Source organism: Anomaloglossus baeobatrachus, chromosome 1 (genome assembly GCF_048569485.1).
Source record: "Anomaloglossus baeobatrachus isolate aAnoBae1 chromosome 1, aAnoBae1.hap1, whole genome shotgun sequence".
Lineage (NCBI taxonomy): Eukaryota > Metazoa > Chordata > Amphibia > Anura > Aromobatidae > Anomaloglossus > Anomaloglossus baeobatrachus.
The window spans coordinates 292,470,715-292,494,071 of record NC_134353.1 but is presented as its reverse complement, the minus strand read 5'-3'; the positions used below and the strand labels follow the sequence as shown (position 1 = coordinate 292,494,071).

At 45.5% G+C, this 23,357-nt stretch overlaps 1 protein-coding gene across 1 annotated transcript in view; it reads right to left on the bottom strand.

Annotated features, from left to right (window-relative positions):
* MTTP (microsomal triglyceride transfer protein) overlaps nucleotides 1-23,357 on the bottom strand; it is a 138,452-nt gene that overhangs the window by 32,441 nt on the left and 82,654 nt on the right. The window contains exons 9-15 of the mRNA XM_075350870.1: nucleotides 17,680-17,848; nucleotides 15,875-15,982; nucleotides 15,283-15,495; nucleotides 8,766-8,977; nucleotides 4,609-4,706; nucleotides 3,437-3,558; nucleotides 420-647 (exon numbers count right to left, since the gene is read on the bottom strand). Of these exons, the coding sequence (XP_075206985.1) occupies nucleotides 420-647; nucleotides 3,437-3,558; nucleotides 4,609-4,706; nucleotides 8,766-8,977; nucleotides 15,283-15,495; nucleotides 15,875-15,982; nucleotides 17,680-17,848 (1,150 nt within the window). The remainder of the gene's footprint in view (nucleotides 1-419; nucleotides 648-3,436; nucleotides 3,559-4,608; nucleotides 4,707-8,765; nucleotides 8,978-15,282; nucleotides 15,496-15,874; nucleotides 15,983-17,679; nucleotides 17,849-23,357) is intronic.

Genomic DNA, 23,357 nt, shown 5'->3' with positions numbered 1-23,357 from the left:
CAAACATGAAGCTGTGAAGTCACACCCAGCTTCAATGCGCATACCCATAGTGCAGGTATCAGCTAGAAGATTTCCTTGGAGAATTCCATGACATTGGGTCAGTTCAGTCAATCATTTAACCCTAGAATGCATATCTAGGGCCTCACAGGCCTGCTAGGGTACTTATTTTCTATGTAGATTTCTATGGTTGCGCGTTCTAGGGTTAAACTGTGGTGGGAGGCAATAACAGGGAAGCAGAACGTAACTGAACCAACATCCAGAGCCAGCCACATTACTGGAAGCCAATAATTTACATGGAAGGTAACTTCTATACTGTTCATTATGGTACTGAGGACAGCTTAGTTGGGCAAAATTAATAGACATATTTCCCTCTAAAACACCTGAGAAATGCATGTGAATATATAAGATTTGGTGTTTACCTCTGAATGATCTGTTAGGAGCACAAACCCTTTTACCACACTTATAGGATCACCAGTTGCTGAGAACATTTTGGACATCAAATCACTGTATCCCTGGAAGAAGGTTACAGGCCGAAGTTGGACATCAAACAAGATGGCTGACATTCCGGCAAAGGACTCCAGGTCTTCTTCTCCTTCATCAGCGGTGGCAGCTATTAAACTTTCAAGACCTTGAGCTTCGATCACAACCTAAAATTATGAGTGCTTTTATTATAATAGATGTAATGGATCCATGTGCAAAAATAGCTTGTTAAACAATCTCAGGTATACGTAGGTAGCTAACACATGGATATTTCTGAGCTTCACATAGTAATACCAAAAATGGAAGACTTTAAATTCGCTATACATATGTGTAAACACAAAATTGACATTGAATATGTGAGATTGATTCCTGTTTGGGACATACAGAGGGAAAAAGTAAAAACAATGATAACAATGGATAATTGTGGTATTTTGGGATTTAAAACACTCATCCAGTATTTGTTACACTTTTTCAGTTGTGGCATGTTTGGGAATTAAAGTGCTTCTTTTCTCATATTTGATACAATGTTTTATTTCACATCTGAATATACTATTACAGTTGTATACACTGTTTTTTTTTTAATTCTTGTTGCTATTCTGCCAGCCATTACAATTTTTTAGAAAGTGCTTATTCCTGAACTATAAAGATATACAACTTCATCCCTTCTTTTTTAGTCAGACCTTTCTGCTTTTCTATGTGAATGTGGAGGCAGCTGCTGACCTGGAGTACAAGGGCTGTGTTTTGTGCTTTGGAGAATTGAAGCAATGGAATCACCTTGTTTTGTGCAATGCTATACTGAAAATGTTATCTCACTTTCTGCAACAACATACAACAGCAGATTTGCCTTGGTTTTCTCCAAATTCATGCTAATAAAAAGCTGTTTTTTACAGTCCCAGCAAAGTCTATGAGATTTCTGAAATCTCACGCACACACACAGACCTGCCGATTTTTTCCTGTTTTGTCAAATACCTGTGTTTTTGCTGCAGATTTCAAAGAATGAGCATGTCAATTCTTTGCAGCGTTTTTAGGCTGGTTTCACATCAGCGTTTTTTTGCCTAACGGCAAAATAACGCAAAACCCATGTTGCCGGATCCTGTCTCTCTCTCTCTCTCAACTCAAGAAATCTATACATTCATAGAACCCATTCTTAACACTGAAAGATAATCTAAAATGAGCGGTCTTCAGAACGCTCATTTCATGGTACTTGATTTCAGTGTAAACAGGCTGCTGATCACTACATGAGCGAGCAAAACACTCATTCATTGGGTGAAATGATCTTTTGTGATCAACATTGTAGGCGGTACAAAGTCCTGAATAAACAGGACTTGTCTCACCGAAGACTATGGCTACGTATGTGCACTGAGCGATCTATAGATTATTCAGTGAGCATCATTTACTGCAGTCTGCCAGTGTAAATAGGCAAACAGGCTATTATACCACCATCAAATCATAAGGGTTTACCAATCGGTGGTCATTTATTGTTGGTGGTCAATCAGTGTAAATGGGCACTTAAAATTAATCAGTAAAGGAATCATGAGTAGCTTGTGATTTTAAAATTATTTCTATTTTAATGGGGCTTAGCAGCACTGTGAATGGGACAACTGTGACAGATACAATTATTACAAGAAGGACTGTCCTCATTGATCATCATTTACACCTGGCCAGAGAAATGTAATATATCAGCTGCCACTTGCAACTCCGGATAAAGGTTTTCTTACACTCCTACATATTAAAGGGGTTGTCCACTCCACTACTTTTACATTGATGTTCTATTGATGGCCTATCCTTAGGACAAGTCATCAATATCTGATCGGCCGGGGTCTGACACCCTGCACCCCTGCCGATCAGCTATCCTTGGTCCTGGCGGCGGCAGCAGACAGCCAGAAATGCTCAGTTCTGAAGCTGCTAAGTCTTCTGATGCTTCTGCTGATGTCTAATCAATAAGAGATGGATGTGCCTTTCCCAGCAGCGGCCACTATCAGAAGACAGGACAGCTAAATTCCGCCAGTCTGCTGCCGCCGCCGGGACCGAGAGCAGCTGATCGGCGTGGGAAATCGGCTGATCACACATTGATGACCTATCCGAAGGATAGGCCATCAATAGTAGGAGACAACCTCTTTAAACTGGGACCAGTTTGTAAACACTCTCGGTAGGAACAGTGATGAATGTACCCATTTGTGTCAACTATTTAACAAGATTACCACAGCGAAAATTGAGGAGGGGATATTTATTGGTTCCCAGATCAGACAACTTCAAAAGGATAAGAAATTTGAGATTCAGTTGAAGGATAGTGAAAGAGAAGCATGGACGGCTGTCAAAATTGTGTCAAACAGTTTGGTAGGGAATGTCAGAGCCTAAAATTTCCAGCAGCATGTGGATGCACTTCTACCGTAACAGCATATGAGAAATGGGGTGCAGAATGTCCCTGAACCTGCATAGTCCCCAATCCCATTTAATTATGGTGCAATGACCGATGGAGGGTTTTCATCACAATATTGCAGTTATGGAGAAGAGTTACAAAGGAAAATGGCGCCTTATAATGTTGCCAGACGCTCCAGAATATAAAATACCTACAAAAGGTGTCATGAAGCAATTACATGCATTTTCTTTCTAAAAGAATAAAATAAAATCTCGATAAACTTGATATTCTTTCTTTTATCCTACTGTAACTTCCAAAGAAGAACGAATCCCACTTTATCAATGCCATTCTTGTGTTCAGCTTACGAAAATTACATAATATTAGTTAATTCTGCCTCTGTTATAAAACCCATGTAACCAGAATGAGCAAAGGTAAAATCAAAATGGAATCTCATTATAATTTGCCGTGAAATACAACATGTCAGGCAACAGATCTTGCCGGAAGTTCTCAGTGCACAGAGCAAGGCCTAAAGGACAAGTCCAGCAAGGGTAAGTTGCAGGCTGCTTGGATAATTAAGTTGGATACGTATCTGATTACCTGAATGGCATGCAGCTCAGTGTTTTTGGAATAGACAAAGGTATCTATGTTGCTTCTTCTCAGAATGCCAGATCCAGAGTATAGTATATCAAGACTGTATGTTGTTGATGAGTCAGGTCCACCTAATGGAGGAAACCATTCATTACTAGGAAATACATTTATTTAATAGAAATCACTAATGATAGCAATTACTGCGAATTCTTCTAGAACACCATGTTTAGAAAAGATAACTTCCACTGTCCATAAGGAACCTAAATCTATAAGATCATTCTTCAGACATATGCTTATCTTACCCACTATATCTAATACAGAGTTTATGAGGCGTAGTGGTCTCTTTACTACAGTTATGAAATATATACTAAATTATATCATTAAAGGAAATGTCACCCTTTTGCATTTTTTTTAGAGTTATTAATATGGGCATACATGTAGCATAGCGGTGAAATTAGCCATACCTGTATGCCTCCAGGATCATGGGTCTTTTGGCAAAAATCCTCTTTTATAACTTCAATCTTCCAGGCTATGGGGCATGCGCTACCCAGAAGATGTCTTCCTCTAGTCTTCATATACAGGATTCTTCTTCCCCTTCTCTTCAGTGTCCCTGTGATGTCAGGTGTGCGTCCGGAAATCTCACACTTGGGCATTCTGTCTGCCGTCCCTCCTTGCACTGTTCCGCTCTTCTGTGGGCACAGGCTTCAATTTTACTGTGCGCACGCATCATGGAGTCACTGCTGCTTCATAGTGTAGGGAGAGACGGCAGGCAGAATGCACAGGCATGGGACTTCTGGACACACACCTGACGCCATAGAGACTCTGAAGAGAAGGGGCGGAGGAATCCTGTATAATGAAGACTGGAGGAAGGCTTATCTTTTGGGCAGCGCACACCCCATAGCCCGGAAGATAGAAGATATAAAAGAGGAATTTTGCCAATCCAAGCCATCCAAGAGGCATACAGGTATGGCTAATTTCACCTCTATGGTAACTGTATGGCCATATTAATTACCAGAAAAACTCAAAAGAGTGACAGATTCCCTTTAACAACTTTGAGCTTCGTGTATTTTCATTTGTGCTTTTTAGATACCATGCATAATATACAGACTATAGTATAGGGTTATGTTTATCCTTCAGATTGTAGACGGAAAGGGATAGGAAAATAGAGAATGTATACATACGCGTCACATATCCTGAATAAGCAGATGAGGATCCAGGCTTTGAAAAGCGATCATAGTTATGAACCTTCATATCCTTCAACACTTGCCGAATGAGCTTACTAAAGAGCAAAATAAAAAAAACAAGTTACTTACAGCTAATTCTTTAGAATCACTCATATTGAGTAACTCTAATTACTTCATTTTAAAGACAGCCCCAAATAATGAAGTATACACATATTTAAAAAACAAAACAAAAAAAATGTCAAAATTAATATTACATTGCTGTAAGTAATAAGGCAATGGTGGGCTAGGGTAGGGGGGCATTTAAAACAGGTGGGCTAGCACTGTGCCTTTAATTCTGTGTGTGCCGGCCCATCCGCAGCCATGTTTGCTAACTTTGACATCACTCAGCATGCCTTGCACTACTGCTTCCAGCAAAAGAGGAACTTCGAGGAAGCATGCAGGCTGGATGAATGACAAGCCAGAGGAAAGTAAAACCACATGTAATATGTGTGTATGTCTGTGATTGTGTATATTTATATGTCTGTTATATATGACATTTTGTATATGTGTCTCTATATCTGTGTACATGTCTGCGTATATATTTGCATGTGCATGCCTGCACACGTGTGCGTATATGTCTATGTGGGCGTGTCTGTGTAAGTGTGCATGTCTGTGCATGTGTGTGTGCGTATGCCTGTGCATGTCTGCGTGTCTTTGAGTTTAAATGTATGTCTGGGTGTCTACATATCTGCATGTCTGTGTGTGTCCCTGTCTGCATGCATATCCTGTTTGCATATCTGTGTGTGCCTGTCTGCGTATCTGTATATGCGTGCGTGTGCTTGCCTAGGTGTGTGTCTGACTGTCTGCATACCTGTTTATGTGTATGTGTGCCAGTATGTGTGCATGTGTCTGTTTTTATGTCTGTGTATGTGCATGTCTATGTATGTGTGCACTTGTCTGTCTGTGTGCCCATGTCTGTCTGTGTGTCTATGCATTTATGTATGTGTGCATGTATGCGTATATGAAGTGGCGAAACTTGAAGCTCATGGGCCCCAATGCAAAATCTCCAATGGGGCCCCCAATCACTACAAGCCTTTAATAGCAGAAACAAAATTCTCACCATTGAATCCAGTTTAAAGTTATGCAGAGAGGTGGTCACCATGAACCATCTACTCAGGCAGCCCTTCTCATAAGGACATATTAAAAACTAGAGGACAAGGAGTATATTTGCAAAATAGACACATATTTTAATATGAAATAACCACAATAGACAATTAAAAACACGATTAAGACATCACCAAAATGAATTATCTGGGGGGAATTTTAAGATTGTTACACATAAATGACAGGGCCTTTCTCAGAAAAACACTCAAATCATTCGAGATACCCAGGATACAAGTGGATCCTAGAAATAATTAAAGTAAGGGTATCACAAAGTGTAATTAGAATTAAATCGGGTAAATCTGAGACTCCTAGTCATATATAAAAATACTATTCAAAATGAAGGGATAGGATTAGTATCACAAAGCACCACCCAGGACCATTCATAGGATTAATATATAGCTGCAAAATGCAAACTAAGAAGGTCCGTTGCAGGAGCACAATAGTCACATATAGGTTGTGTATGTAAAAAAACCTCTCTATGGAGCTCCCAACCATGGACAGAGTGTTACCTGGGAATCTGGTGCATAACAGGGTAAAGCCTTCAGTTTGGAGACCCCCAAGTGAGGAACCTGGACTTCCAGGCTCCTCAATGGGGGGTCTCCAAACTGAAGGCTTTACCCTGTTATGCACCAGATTCCCAGGTAACACTGTCCATGGTTGGGAGCTCCATAGAGGGTTCTTTTACATAAGCAACCTATATGTGACTATTGTGCTCCTGCAACGGACCTTATTAGTTTGCATTTTGCAGCTATATACAGTATTAATCCTATGAATGGTCCTGGGTGGTGCTTTGTGATACTAATCCTATCCCTTCATTTTGAATAGTATTTTTATATATGACTAGGAGTCTCAGATTTACCTGATTTAATTGTAATTACACTTTGTGATACCCTTACTTTAATTATTTCTAGGATCCACTTGTATCCTGGATATCTGGAATGATTTGGGTGTTTTTTCTGAGAAAGGCCCTGTCATTTATGTGTAGCAATCTTAAAATTCCCCCCAGATGATTCATTTTGGTGATGTCTTAATCGTGTTTTTAATTGTCTATTGTGGTTATTTCATAATAAAAATGTGTCTATTTTGCACATATACTCCTTGTACTCTAGTTTTTTGATAAGTCTTTAATAGCACTGGTCTTTTCATATAGTCATCAAGAAGTTTTGAGGACCCTTGAGGCTCCAGGGTCCAGGTGTGATTGCAACCCTGCACGTTTTGTATTTACGCCCCTGCATGCAAGTGCTTGTCTGCATGTGTGTACGCGTGTGCATTGGTCTCCTTGCGTGTGCCTGTTTTCATGTCTGTGTGTTTTCATGTCTGCATGCATATGCTTTTCTGCATGTGTGCATGTCTGTGTGTCTTGTATGCATGCATGCATGTGCTCGGGCTTGTTTGTGTGAATGTGAGTGTCTGTGTGTGTGCATGTCTGTGTGTGTCTGCATGTGTGTGCCTGCATGGGTGTGTGTATGTGCCTGTCTGCGTGTGCCTGCATGAATGTGTGTCTGTGACTGCATGTCTATGTATGTGTTAGTGCGTGTCTGAGTGCGTGTCATGTGCCTGTATGCATGCATTTGCTTGTCTGCGTGTATGTCTATGTATATGTGTTCTGGTACTTTTCTGTGTGTGTCCTATTTGCATGTCTGTGTGTGCCTGTGTTCATGTCTATGTATGTATATACACGTGCAAATGCTTGTATGCATGTGATTGTCTGCGTTGGTGTGCTTGTCTGTGTGTATGCATGTTTGCACGCCTGTGCATGTCTGTCTGTGTGTGCACATCTACGTGTGTGAATGTCTGCATGCATGCATGCACGTTTGCATGTGTGCATGCATGTCTTTCTGTGCACATCTGCTTGTCGTGTGTGCATGACACCTGTGCATATGACCATCTGTGTATGTGTGCTTGTCTGCACATCTGTGTGTCTGCGTGTGTGCGCGCAAGTCTGTGTGAGCAGTATCAAGAGGACACAATGTAAGAGGGCCCAGAATGGAAAGGAGAGGGCAATGTGGAAGCCATGTACCATAACAGGGACAGTGTCATATTTAGTGCAGCGAGCACAGTGAGGGGCAATAATTTATTCAGGGGCACAGCGTGGGTAAGATATTTTTATTCAGGAGCATTATAATCATGCTATATTTAAGGGCACCATGTCAGGATGTTTTGCAGAGCAAACCGGAGAAGATGGAAGTCTACAGAGAAGAGCTGTAGATGTTAAAAGTTTGGAATTACATGTATTTTTTTAAGATGCATGTATATAATAGTGTATTGTGGTTTTTTAAAGTTTTTCATGTTAGGGGCACATTTACTGAATCAATAAGCGTTTTGTTCTCGTATCTGCGCAGTAAGCTTTACTGTTGCTGTATCTATGTAGTAAGCTCGGTTCTGGTACTATATTTATGCAGTAAGCTTCATTCTGTTATGATTTTTATGTAGTAATTGCGGTTCTTTTTACATATTGATGTACTAAGCATGGATCTGTTCTCGTATCTGTGTAGTAAGTTTGTTTTTAATTATGCATCTATGTAGTAAACTTGGTTCTGCTTCCTTATCTATGTATTAAGTTCCTTTCTGTTCTTGTATTTATATGCAATCTCTGTTCTGGTACCATATTTATGCAGTAAGCTTGATTTTATTCTTGTATCTATGTAGTAGGGTTGGTTCTGCTGTTGTATCTATGTAGTAAGCTTGGTTCTGTTCCTGTGCCTGTGCTGTAGTTTCTTTCTGTTCCTGTATCTATGTAGTAAGCTCTGTTCTGTTCTCACCTACATGTAATAGCCACTATTATATCTAAAGCCTTTTACATCTGCTGTTTTAATGCAACAGCCAGAGATAAGCAGGCTAAAAATTGGCCGACACAACTCGAGATCCATTGGTTTTTGAGTTCCCCCTAGGCCAAAATTTGCTAGCCAGCCCCTGGCATTAGATTATGCACTGCATGTAGCTTTCCCTACATTGCCATCATTTAATCTCCATATAAACATTTATAGCAGTAAATTCATAGATTCATGTACCTGGCTGGCATCTCAAATTGAAGAATGTCTTGGAAAACCGACAGCATGTACTTGTTCATCTCTAGTGGGAGCTCGCCAATAGAAAGAAGCAGATTTTTAACCTCCATGTATGTAGGCTGGCTGTTCAGTATAATATCTGCTGCTGATGTTCTCACCGTTTTCTCATGTATTTTATAACTCTGGTGGTAAATTCTATTCATTACCTTTTTTACCTTGTTAAATAAGAAAACCAACTTAGTAAAGAAGCAAAAAAATACATTGTAATCAGCACTTTGCAGTTCATCATGTAGAATTTGTCTACATAAAAAGATAAGTAAGAGGGTTACTGCAGAGGAGCATGAGCATTCCTTCATAACTCTACCTGCTTCTGATTTGTTTGCAGTGGGTGAGCAGACCCCTCTGCAAAAGGGAGCATAGTTAACCCGGAAATGTTATTAATAAAAATGTTTTATGTTGTATGCATGTATGCTGAGTCAGGGTACTCCCTAGGTGCCAGTGTAGTGAGTGGTTCCCCTGGTAACAGTGACAGGGAAGGGGGAGGAGCTGGCAGCTTAGGAGGAAAAAGGAAGTGTGTAAGACAAGCAGTTGTCTCGGGACAGGAGCGGAGCAGCAGAGCCGGGGCAGAGTGTGGAGCTGAGTGGGCAGAAAGCAAGAAAGAAAGAAGGGAGCTGGAAATCAGGGAAGCCGGTGAGAAAAGGAGCGAGCGGAACCTCATAGTGTGAAGCAGTCCGGTGTGGGTCCGGACTGTGGGTAGCCAGCAGTGGGAGCCGGGCGAAGTGGAGTAGTCAGGCACATCACCACTGGAGGGGACGCAAGGACAGGCTTCCCCCAGCTAAGAAAGCGTCTCAGCACCTTTATGGCTTTGTTCGGGACTTTGTGAGAAGTAGCATCCGGGGCAGCAGTGTGTGCACGTCGGGCAGAGTGTGTGAGCAGAACAGCAGGGGACACCGGAGAGAAGGAGGTGGACGTAACCTCAGAGCCTATTCTGCCGGTGTGGGTCCGGTGTATGCTTGGCTGAATAGTGGGTGCCCGAAGGAAGTAGAGTACGGAGGGCATATCCCCACCCGAGGTGACGTTTGGTCAGGGTGTCCCCAGCTCCACAGGAATTGTCATCTGCCAGATTTATTGCTGACCGGATTGCTTTGTCTGGACTTTTAACTGTGAAGAATAAAAGAATGTTTGTTCATCGCATTGTACCCTGCCTGAAGAGTGTTTGTGCGCCGGACAACATCTGCACCACGACCACACTCTGCCCCACCAAGTCAGCTCCTGTCCCCATAGTGACGGTGGAACCAGGGGTAAGCCTGATACCGAGGGCCACGACTACAAGGCCGGAGGCACCCCTGGCACCCCGTTACATGTGGCGTAGTCGGCAGGATCCGGATCGTATGCCAGGGGACCCGCTCCAAGAAGATGGAGACCAAGTGGTGCCGAGGGCCCCTGATCCGGACTCTCAGCGAAGATTTGCAGTCCCATGGTGGGAAGAGGAGACGGTGCCTGAGGTGAAGGACCGGGCACAAGATGGCGGCAAGATGGCCGTTGTCTGTGAAGACACAGAAGGCGCGCGCAGAATTGGCGCCAAAAGAAGAGCCTGGGGCTGGCCGGTGCCGAAGAAGAAGGCCGGAGTACTCCGCCCAAAGAGGGGAGGCGCCAGCTCCAGGACACGGAAGAAGAAAAAGAAGTACCCCAGCGGAGGAGTCAAGATGATGCGTGAGGCTGGGGGTGGAGTCTGTTTAAGAGCGGGAAACGAGGACCCGTCTCCACTCTACCCAGTCTCAGCATTGACACCGCCGCCGTAACCAGCAAGATTGTCAGGGGCGGCGACGCCTTCACCACCGAGAGGAGCTGCAGCAGCTGCGCCTGTGGAGCCATCCTACGTCCCTGCGTCCTTACAGAGGATCCGTCAGCAGCCGGGACAATCCCTAGGGGCATACATCCAGACCCAAGCGGAGGAAGGGAAGAGGGCCTGGCCCCCAGAGTAAGTCACCACTGCTGATCTGTTGTTTAAGTCCGGCGCCGTTTAGCCGGCAGAAGGTTTTTTAAAGTTCACGGGATGAGCTCCCTTCTGTGTGTTTGTACGGGCAGTCGCCCCATCTAAGACCGGGAGCGCTGTTGCCAAGCCTCCGGGCGCCCATCTAAGACCGGGAGCGCTGTTGAGCCTCCGGGCGCTAGTTGGAAGAAGGACCGGGAGCGCTGCAGAAACCGCCGGGCGCGGGACTGGTGGCCGTCCAGAGGAGGAAAGCTGCGCACACTGGTGGCCGTCCAGGGGAGGAAAGCTGCGCACACTGGTGGCCGTCCAGAGGAGGAGAGCTGGGCACACTAGTGGCCGTCCAGAGGAGGAGAGTTGCGCACACTGGTGGCCGTCCGGAGGGGCAGAACTGGGCACACTGGTACCCTCTGTGTGGGGGCTGCGCCTATTGTGGACGGTATTGCAGACTTTTACGTGCTTCTGTGTGTTTTAAGTAAGAGCCGTGCCGGGAGGCTCGGGTTTTAAGAGGGGAGGTATGCAGTGGGTGAGCAGACCCCTCTGCAAAAGGGAGCATAGTTAACCCGGAAATGTTATTAATAAAAATGTTTTATGTTGTATGCATGTATGCTGAGTCAGGGTACTCCCTAGGTGCCAGTGTAGTGAGTGGTTCCCCTGGTAACAGTGACAGGGAAGGGGGAGGAGCTGGCAGCTTAGGAGGAAAAAGGAAGTGTGTAAGACAAGCAGTTGTCTCGGGGACAGGAGCGGAGCAGCAGAGCCGGGGCAGAGTGTGGAGCTGAGTGGGCAGAAAGCAAGAAAGAAAGAAGGGAGCTGGAAATCAGGGAAGCCGGTGAGAAAAGGAGCGAGCGGAACCTCATAGTGTGAAGCAGTCCGGTGTGGGTCCGGACTGTGGGTAGCCAGCAGTGGGAGCCGGGCGAAGTGGAGTAGTCAGGCACATCACCACTGGAGGGGACGCAAGGACAGGCTTCCCCCAGCTAAGAAAGCGTCTCAGCACCTTTATGGCTTTGTTCGGGACTTTGTGAGAAGTAGCATCCGGGGCAGCAGTGTGTGCACGTCGGGCAGAGTGTGTGAGCAGAACAGCAGGGGACACCGGAGAGAAGGAGGTGGACGTAACCTCAGAGCCTATTCTGCCGGTGTGGGTCCGGTGTATGCTTGGCTGAATAGTGGGTGCCCGAAGGAAGTAGAGTACGGAGGGCATATCCCCACCCGAGGTGACGTTTGGTCAGGGTGTCCCCAGCTCCACAGGAATTGTCATCTGCCAGATTTATTGCTGACCGGATTGCTTTGTCTGGACTTTTAACTGTGAAGAATAAAAGAATGTTTGTTCATCGCATTGTACCCTGCCTGAAGAGTGTTTGTGCGCCGGACAACATCTGCACCACGACCACACTCTGCCCCACCAAGTCAGCTCCTGTCCCCATAGTGACGGTGGAACCAGGGGTAAGCCTGATACCGAGGGCCACGACTACAAGGCCGGAGGCACCCCTGGCACCCCGTTACATGTTACACAGGGGTTTTCTGTTTATTTTCCTACTAACCTGCTCCCCAGGGGCGTAACGATAGTAGTTGCAGAGATCGCGACTGCGACCGGGCCTGGCAGGGATAGGGATCCGGCGCCCGCCTGCAGAAAAGCAGCTGACTCCTCTCTGTGAGAGAGGAGCTGCGCTGTTCAGTGGCAGACCACACAGCCACTATGGGGCCCGTGAGTCAGGGGGGGGCCTGCTGCCAGCGGTGGCACCAGTCCCCCCTCAGCCGGGGTCATCACACAAAGTGATGATGAAGGATAAAGTGGAACACTCTGCTCCACCCTTCATCAATCTTCCCATGTGCCTGCTCTCAACGTCTTGTGACGTCACTACTGCACGACTGTTATGCTGAGACATGCAGAGAGCAGTATGGGAGGACAACCTAACCGGAGCAGCGGGGGAATGAGGAGCGGTGAGGACTTGTCTATTTTTTTTTAATTAGTGAGCACTGTGGCCAGAGGCCTATGGGGATGCATTAAACGGTATGGGGATTGCATAAAACAATATAAAGGACACCTTATACATGGACTATGGGGGTGTATTATAATTCAAGAAGGCCTATGAGGTGCATTAAATGGTATGGGGCTGCATAATATAATGTGAAGGACAATGGGGCTGCATTATAAAATATGGAGGACTATGGGGCTGCATTATAATATATGGAGGCCTATATGTGTGCATTAAACGCTATGTGGGCTACATAATACAATATGAAGGACTATAGGGGTTGCATTATAATATATGAAGGGTTATGTGGGACCCATTATACTATATGGAAGGCTATGTAAGGGCCATTATAGTATTTGGAGAGCTATATGTGAGGGGAGACAAAGATAAAAGCATGGGATGGGAAAGTTTTGTGCTGAAGGAAAGAGGCTCTTTCCCATGCTCTACTGTCATGGAAAAGCTGGGTGATGAGGGAAAGGTGTAGATCAGAGCATGGGGAAGGTGCATGCTCAGGACAAGATGGATATCAGAATATAGGAAAGCTGGGTGCTGATAGAAGGATGGATTTCAGATCATGGGAAACAAGGCTATGTAAGGGCCATTATAGTATTTGGAGAGCTATATGTGAGGGGAGACAAAGATAAAAGCATGGGATGGGAAAGTTTTGTGCTGAAGGAAAGAGGCTCTTTCCCATGCTCTACTGTCATGGAAAAGCTGGGTGATGAGGGAAAGGTGTAGATCAGAGCATGGGGAAGGTGCATGCTCAGGACAAGATGGATATCAGAATATAGGAAAGCTGGGTGCTGATAGAAGGATGGATTTCAGATCATGGGAAACATGAGTGCTGAGGGAAGGAGCCAAGTGTCAGCGACACAATTCTGTAACCCGAGTGTTGGTGTCATTATCTCGTACCCTGAGTATTGATGTACGGTTTGGGGGGGCAGATCCAAATTTTGCACCAGGGTCCATCAAACTCTAGTTACACCACTGCTGCCCCCCCCCAAATTGTGGCATGGGCCAATGCATGCTGTATCACTTTGCTTCTAGGTGAGACTATAGCCAACATATGACACATAATGAAGCATCATACAGCAGCTCTGCTATGTGCGTAACGGCTAGAAAATTAGGAAGCCACTTTCAAACGGAAATAATAGGCACAACTTATCATTCAGTGTAAGTGATAGAAAAGTACCACCCTGTGAGATACAATGTAGACCTCCAATGTATCAGTACATTTTGGTACTACACTGCTGTCTGGGGATGCAATGCTCACGTCACAGAAGAAGAAAATTAGCGGAAATCACTTTTACTTGTGTTTTGATACTCCGCTTGTTCCATTGTTAGCAACAGAAAGACAGAATTAGGGTGAGAATGCACTTTGCGTTTTTACCTGCGTTTCTGCAGCGTTTTGAGCTGCAGCGTTTTCATGCCAAATAGCCTGCGTTTTGCGTTTCCATGATATTCTATGGATAAATATGATTTCCAGACCCCACTTTGCGTTTTAAAACGCTGCGTTTAATTTGCATATTTTGTGGCAAAAACCATGCGTTCAAAGAAGCAGCATGTCAATTGTTTTTGCCATTTTGGGTGCGTTTTGCTAACATTGAAATCAATGAGAAATGGCAAAAACCAAGATTCCTTCAAATTCCTGCGTTTTGCCTGCTTTTTCAGTGCAGAAAACATGCGTTTTGGACTACCAAAACGCATGCTTTTTGGACATCAAAATAATGATTTGCTATGTCCCTTTTCACACACACAAAATCCGACAATTAATTTTCTGAAAAATATGCATTTATTGATATATTTCCGATAAAATGTATATTACCGCTATAATTTTATGAATTATATCTATTTTCATTAATTTTCCGATTAAAATAGATTTTTACCATTTTTTTCTCTTTTTTCATTCTTTTTGACTGTTTAAACTTTATTAGGCAGTGTCTTGATGTTCAAAACGCATCTGTCAAAACGCAGGTGAAAACGCATGTAAAAAGCGCTGAAAACGCATCAAAAACGCAGTAAATACGCATGCGTTTTCAGCGCTAAAGTTCAGAAAAAGGCAACTTTGGTCAAATCAATTAAGCCCAAAAGGTGCGTTTTGAACTGCAAGTAGGAGAACGCAAAGTGCGTTCTCACCCTCAATGTAGAGAACAGATCCGTTGCATAAACAATGGAAATAGAAGTGAAAAGACTCCATTAGGGTTCATTTGGGTTCTGTTAGCAGTCCATTTTTAGAACAGGGGAAACTGCATCAAGCACAATTTTTTATTCAGTTCTAAAAACTGGCACATAATGGATCCCAGATGGACCCCATATTAATCAATAGGGTTCCTCTGCTTCTATTTGCATCAGTTATGCAACGGATCTGGTTATGCAGCGGAGTAGACAAATGGAATGTGTAAACGCATGTGTGAATGTAGCATCAAAGGTGCACGTGGTATAAATTGGAAAGGGTCATAGACTAATCAGTCTTCAGATAATTAATGTCCTTAAAATCTAGAAATACATATACACTGGTGTGTAGTACTGACGTTTGAAGGTCCCTGTGTGAATTTACCTCATCAGTGATGAAGGAGGTATGATATTTCTGTAGAGCGCTGATAGCAATGCTGCTGACAGGGCCCTCCCCAGATTCGGAATATTTCAACAGCAATGGAATCCCTTCGGGCAGATTGGCATTTTTCAGAGCTAGAAGATACATCTTAACATCAGAAGGTTTACCCGCCTTTTGTAACCCATCCAAGATTAGCTTCTTGGCTTCCAAAACTGCCTGTAAAGCAAACAATGCAGATAACAAATTCACGCTTCCGACATGTTAACTAATTGTAATTATTAGCGGTCCTCACTCCACACCTGATATATTTATCAGCATGAAAGCCATCACTCAGTGTAATATATACCTGTTACCAGTGTTCCTTGTTTAGAGGGGTTACTGATGTATGTATATTAGGAAAAAACTAAAAAAGTGATTCATTTTCCAATATAATAAAACTAGTGTTGGAATCCCACTATATTATGGAGTAAACTATAAAAATAAAATGATTCCAGTGTTCTAGTATGGATCACAAGTAGTGATACCCAAAACAAAAATACCCCAACAAAGCACAAACACCCCAAAATACATGTACACGATGTAAGACAGCATTTACCGGTAACTCAGAGCCTGTAGCCTGGTGAAGCTTCTTGATGAGGGCCCCAATAATTATAACCACAGTTTCTTTAATCTCAGCATTTGCTATTTTTCCTTTGTTTTTGTCCTGTAATGTCATATAAAAAGGAGCAATAACAAAGTTGAAACGACCACAAAACATTTTCTGAGTAAGTCTTAGTAATTATTATTTTAAGCATACAACAAAAAATATTGTGTTGGGAAAAGTTAAAGATGGGGTGGCACAAATGCAGCCCATATTTGTTTCTGACACCATCTCATCTGAGCGCACAAGAATCAGCAGGAGGTTGTTCACCCACCCTTAGGGGTACTTTGCACACTACGACATCGCAAGCCGATGCTTGCGATGCCGAGCGCGATAGTCCCACCCCCGTCGCACATGCGATTTTGTGTTATAGCTGCCGTAGCGAACATTATCGCTACGGCAGCTTCACATGCACTTACCTGCCCTGCGACATCGCTCTGGCCGGCGAACCGCCTCCTTCCTAAGGGGGCGGGTCGTGCGGTGTCACAGCGATGTCACACGGCAGGCGGCCAATAGAAGCGGAGGGGCGGAGATGGATGAGCCGGACGTAAACATCCCGCCCACCTCCTTCCTTCCGCATTGGTGGCGGGACGCAGGTAGAAGATGTTCCTCGCTCCTGCGGCTTCACACACAGCGATGTGTGCTGCCACAAGAACGAGGAACAACATCGTACCTGCGGTCGACCCGACATTATGGAAATGGCCGACGCTACACAGATCACCGATTTACGACGCTTTTGCGATAGTTTATTGGCGCATCTAGGCTTTAGACGTTGCAACATCGTTACTGGCGCCGGATGTGCGTCACTTTCGATTTGACCCCGACGATATCGCAGTAGCGATGTCGCAACGTGCAAAGTACCCCTTAGTGTAGTCCATGTGCGATGGGGGCGGGTACTATCGCGCTTGGAATCGCTAGCATCGGCTAGCGATGTTGCAGCGTGCAAAGTACCCCTTAAGCTTGAAACTTTACAAACCACAATTTTCTTGGGTCACTTTTAGCACTTTTGTCCTCTCCAATGACAGTTAAAGACATCCTCTGGCACTTTGGCTCTAGTAGAACTTTAACTATTGCTCTAAGAGGGTGGCCCCTACTTTTACATTGATGGCCTCTCCTTAGGATAGGTCATCAACATCTGACACCTCGCATCCCCGCTGATCAGCTGTTTTCGATGCCAGCAGCTAGAAATGCTCAGTTCCAGAGCTGCCCTGCCTTCTGATAGCAGCTGGGTACTTCAGATTTGCCTCCTATTCATTTAAATGGGAGGCGGATGTGCAGTACTTGGCCATGGCCACTATCAGTTGACAAGGCAGCTCCGAAAGTGAGCATTTCTGTCTGCCTGCTGCCACCGAGAACAGCTGATCTGTGGGGGTGCGGGGTGTCGGACCCCAGCCCATCAGACATTGATCTCCTATGCTATCAATTGCAAAAATGTATATACTAAGTACCCTGTTATTAAGCACTTGCAATTTATTTATTTATAGTCAGGGTATTTTTCCTACAATTTTTCTCCTTGGTTTTTTTCTAGTTTTGAGGCTGCAATTCACATGCTTGTAATGTTGCATGTTTATTGAACATTTGTTACAGCTCAGTTTTTTGGTGTTTTTTTTTTCAATGTCAAAGTAGTGGATAACCTCTTTAAAGCTACATCTCTGGTATAAACAATGAAGACTGTTTCATAAGATGCCACTATAATGATTATTGGTCTTTTCAATTTGTCCTCAATATTGTAGGTTGTAAGGATTAATAAGTAAACTTACAAGTAAAGCTCGCAGCATGCTTTCATTTGGATGTGAGGCAAGCCCACAGGCATATAAAAACCTCTCTTGTAACAAGGGTCTACTTCCATTGCTAAAGTCCAAAATCTCCAAGAGCGCCTCTAGAGCATCAGGTGTTTGAGCAAACGTTACAGCATCCACCAGCTGAGGACTGTTGGCAGAGCATAGTTATAGCATAAGAATATAATTTCACAAAGGTTATTATCCAAATATGACTGTGCAGTGAATATAATGTACAGATAACACATTGTGATATTTAAGTGAACAGAAGTGTCCACATGCTTGGAACCTTAGCACATTCTCATATTTTGACTCAATGGTATACAATAAAGAGATTACAGCACTCTGAAGAGATTTGATGTGATCTAACATTAATGATCTAGTCTAAAGGCCACTTTACACTCAGAGATAAATCTTTGGCAGATCTGTGGTTGCAGTGAAATCATGGACATATTGTTCCATTTGTACACAGCCACAAACCTGGCACTGATTGTCCACAATTTCACTACCACCACAGATCTGCCGCAGATTTATCTCTGTGTGTTCAAGGCCTTAAAGCTGGGTTTACACACTGAGACTTTCTAGCGATCCAACCTGCGATCTCAACCTAGCCGGGATCGCTACAAAGCCTCTGGTGAGCTGTCAAACAGGCAGACCTGGCCAATGACCTAACAGCGATCCGGACCTGCAGAGCGACTAGCTGGTCGTTGGGAAGTACACTGCACACTCAATGAAATGAATAATGTATTAATTTATTGAAAATTCAAAAAAGCCATGCAAAGGAAATGAACTAAAGACAGAAAATTGCTCTGACGTTGCGGCCACAGGCCTTGTTCAGAGTCTGCTGTCACTAATAGTTCTGTATTCCAGGGAGAATGCTGTATCAATATATTAGTAGAGATTGCATATATGGTATGAATAGGGTATCTAATACTAATATATTGATACAGCATTCTCCCTGGAATACAGAACTATTAGTGACCGCAGACTCTGTGAACAAGGCCTGTGGCCGCAACGTCAGAGCAATTTTCTGTCTTTAGTTCATTTCCTTTGCATGGCTTTTTTGAATTTTCAATAAATTAATACATTATTCATTTCATTGAGTGTGCAGTGTACTTCTATATGTATACTATAGGGATTCTCCCATTCACTAGCACCTCATCCTCAAATTAGTGTGCACGCCCCTCTTTTTTATTAGCTGGTCGTTGGGGACGTGTCAAAAAAGCAGGTGAACTTCACCCGACTTCATTTAATGCCGCGCGGCTCTGTCTGTGTGCCGTGTAAATAAATAAATAATTAAAAAATCCGGCGTGCGGTCCCCCCCTATTTTAATACCAGCCAGATAAAGCCATACGGCTGCAGGCTGGTATTCTCAGGATGGGGAGCTCCACGTTATGGGGAGCCCCCCAGCCTAACAATATCAGCCAACAGCCGCCCAGAATTGCCGCATTCATTATATGCGACAGTTCTGGGACTGTACCCGGCTCTTCCCGATTTGCCCTGGTGCGTTGGCAAATCGGGGTAATAAGGAGTTATTGGCAGCCCATAGCTGCCAATAAGTCCTAGATTAATCATGTCAGGCGTCTCCCCGAGATTCCTTCCATGATTAATCTGTAAATTACAGTAAATAAACACACACACCCGAAAAATCCTTTATTAGAAATAAAAAACACTAACAAATTCCCTCATTACCAATTTATTACCCACAACAAAGCCCTCCATGTCCGGCGTAATCCACGGTCCTCCAGCGTGGCATCCAGCTCTGCTGCATGCAGGTGACAGGAGCAGCAGAAGACACCGCCGCTCCGGTCACCTCCACGCAGCTAATGAAGACAGCCTTGTGATCGGCTGAGCTGTCACTGAGGTTACCTGGATCCAGCGGTGGATGCAGCGGTGGCCGCGGGTAACCTCAGTGAAAGTTCAGCTGATCGCGCCACTCACCGCCGCTCCTGTCAGCTCCACAATGAGGTGAGTAGCGCGATCAGCTGAGCTGTCACTGAGGTTAATCGCGGCCACCGCTGGATCCAGTGACGGCCACCGGGTAATCTCAGTGACAGCAGCTGATCGCGTTACTCACCTCATTTGCTGGTGATTTCCCCCCCTCTCTCATACTCACCGATCCCCGATCACCGGCGCTGCACGGCGTTCACACTGCTCCGGCGGCTTTTCCTTTTTTGAAAAAGCCGGCCGCTCATTAAACAATCTCGTATTCCCTGCTTTCCCCGCCCACCGGCAAATGTGATTGGTTGCAGTGAGACACGCCCCCACGCTGAGTGACAGGTGTCTCACTGCACCCAATCACAGCAGCCGGTGGGCGTGTCTATACTGTGCAGTGAAATATATAATTAAATAATTAAAAAAAAAAGGCGTGCGGTCCCCCCCTATTTTAATACCATCCAGATAAAGCCATACGGCTGCAAGCTGGTATTCTCAGGATGGGGAGCCCCACGTTATGGGGAGCCCCCCAGCCTAACAATATCAGTCAGCAGCCGCCCAGAATTGCCGCATCCATTAGATGCGGCTGTTCTGGGACTGTACCCGGCTCTTCCCGATTTGCCCTGGTGCGTTGGCAAATCGGGGTAATAAGGAGTTATTGGCAGCCCATAGCTGCCAATAAGTCCTAGATTAATCATGTCAGGCGTCTCCCGGAGAAACCTTCCATGATTAATCTGTAAATTACAGTAAATAAACACACACAACTGAAAAAATCATTTATTAGAAATAAAATACACAAACACATTCCCTCATCACCAATTTAATCAGCCCCAAAAAGCCCTCCTTGTCCGGCGGAATCCACGGTCCTCCAGCGTGGCATCCAGCTCTGCTGCATGCAGGTGACAGGAGCAGCAGAAGACACCGCCGCTCCAGTCACCTCCACGCAGCTAATGAAGACAGCCGCGCGATCAGCTGAGCTTTCACTGAGGTTACCCGCTGTCACTGGATCCAGCGGTGGCCGCAGGTAACCTCAGTGACAGCTCAGCTGATCGCGCTACTCACCTCAGTTGCTGCCTGGAGCTGACCGGAGCGGCGGTGAGTAGTGCGATCAGCTGAGCTGTCACTGAGGTTACCCGCGGCCACCGCTGCATCCACCGCTGGATCCAGTGACAGCGGGTAACCTCAGGGACAGCTCAGCTGATCGCGCGGCTGTCTTCATTAGCTGCGTGGAGGTGACCGGAGCGGCGGTGTCTTCTGCTGCTCCTGTCAGCTGCATGCAGCAGAGCTGGATGCGACGCTGGAGGTCCGTGGATTCCGCCGGACAAGGAGGGCTTTTTGGGGCTGATTAAATTGGTGATGAGGGAATGTGTTTGTGTTTTTTATTTCTAATAAATGATTTTTTCAGTTGTGTGTGTTTATTTACTGTAATTTACAGATTAATCATGGCAGGTATCTCGGGGAGACGCCTGTCATGATTAATCTAGGACTTATTGGCAGCTATGGGCTGCCAATAACTCCTTATTACCCCGATTTGCCAACGCACCAGGGCAAATCGGGAAGAGCCGGGTACAGTCCCAGAACTGTCGCATCTAATGGATGCGGCCATTCTGGGCGGCTGCTGACTGATATTGTTAGGCTGGGGGGCTCCCCATAACGTGGAGCTCCCCATCCTGAGAATACCAGCCTTCAGCCGTATGGCTTTATCTGGCTGGTATTAAAATTGGGGGGGGACCGCACGCCGTTTTTTTTTAATTATTTAATTATTTATTTCACTGCACAGTATAGACACGCCCACCGGCTGCTGTGATTGGGTGCAGTGAGACACCTGTCACTCAGCGTGGGGGCGTATCTCACTGCAACCAATCATAGGCGCCTGTGGGCGGGGAAAGTAGGGAATACGAAATTGTTTAATGAGCGGCCGGCTTTTTCAAAATAGTAAAAGCCGCCGCAGCAGTGTGAATGCCGTGCAGTGCAGCGCCGGAGATCGGGGGAACGGTGAGTATGAGAGAGGAGGGGAAAATGACCGACAGACTGTGAGAGAGGGACAGAGATAGTGACGGACCGACAGAGAGAGAATAGAGACCGAGAGGGAGAGACCGACTGACAGAGAATAGTGATTGACAGATATTGTGACACATCACTCGTTTCCAGTGTTTACACACTGAGACTTTGCTGCACAGCGGGAAACAAAGGACCTAGGAATGGTCCTAAACGATTTGTAGCGATCACAACTTCCCAGCAGGGGCCAGGTCGCTGATGTGTTTCACACACTGCAATGTCACTGGGGAGGTCGCTGTAACGTCACAAAACCGGTGACGTTACAGCGATGTCGTTTGCGATGTTGCAGTGTGTAAACCCAGCTTAAGAGTGAGTCTACCAGTAGGGTTCTGGGCGGGAGCATGCATAACGCATAACTGTGGTCACATGTTTGACTTCGAGACTGCCAATCCTTTTACTCTTCTAAAGGGAACCTGTCATGTAAAAAATGTTATTATTCTGTAGTGTGAGGTAGCACGGTCGGCTGCGCAGCAGAAGACACGGGATCCAGGCATTAAGGTTCACAGAACACGGTTTTAATGTCCAAACAAAAGTCCACAACAATATACATGTGCCTCTCCAGCAGAGAACTCAGGAAGTTCTGTTCACTCCCTCACACCCGGCACACCTGCCCTCGTTCCTGTTTCCATTTAACCCTTTCTTCAGCCTGTAGGAAAACAGCATTAACCCTGGAGTGGATTTACTTTCTATCATGGAGTGAGCATAACCGGGGCGAGACATACCGGCCGTCATAGATAACCCCGGTCACAGTCTCACATACCCCCCCCCCTCAGTTCAATCGTGCGGGGTTGAACTCCCGCCATCAAACACGGGCCGCGGGACAAGGCATCGGCGTTGCCTTGCAACCCACCGGCCCTATGTTCAACCGTAAACCGGAAGTTCTGCAGAGAAAGGAACCACCGGGTAACCCGGGCATTCCGTTCCTTGGCGGACCTCATCCAGACCAGTGGAGAGTGATCCGTCACCAAGCGAAACTGCCGTCCCAGCAGGTAATAGCGTAGGGACTCCAAGGCCCACTTGATCGCCAGGCACTCCTTCTCCACTACGCTATAATTCCGCTCGGGAGGGGTGAGCTTCCTACTTAAGAAGGTGACGGGGTGTTCCTCCCCCTGAACCACCTGAGACAGCACTGCCCCCAGGCCGACCTCCGAGGCATCAATCTGTACTATGAACTCCTTCCGGAAATCAGGGTGTACAAGAACGGGCTGTCCGCACAGGACCCCCTTCAGGGCCCGGAAGGAATCCTCGGCCTGCGGAGTCCAGCGCACCATGACGGACTTTTTGCCTTTGAGAAGGTCCGTCAAGGGGGCTGATAGTCCCGCAAAATTTTTTACAAACCTCCTGTAATACCCCACGATACCCAGGAAGGCCCTAACCTACTTCGTGGTCAGGGGTCTAGGCCACTTCTGGATCGCCTCAACTTTGTTAATTTGGGGCTTAATCACTCCTTGGCCTATTACGTAGCCCAAGTAGCGGGCTTCCGTGAGCCCCAACGCACATTTCTTGGGATTGGCTGTCAATCCGGCTGTTCGGAGCGCGTTCACCACCGCTTGTACCTGTTCCAAGTGGGTCTGCCATTCAGAGCTGTAAATAATGATGTCATCAAGGTACGCTGATGCATACGCCTGGTGGGGTTCCAGCACTAAGTCCATCAACCTCTGGAACGT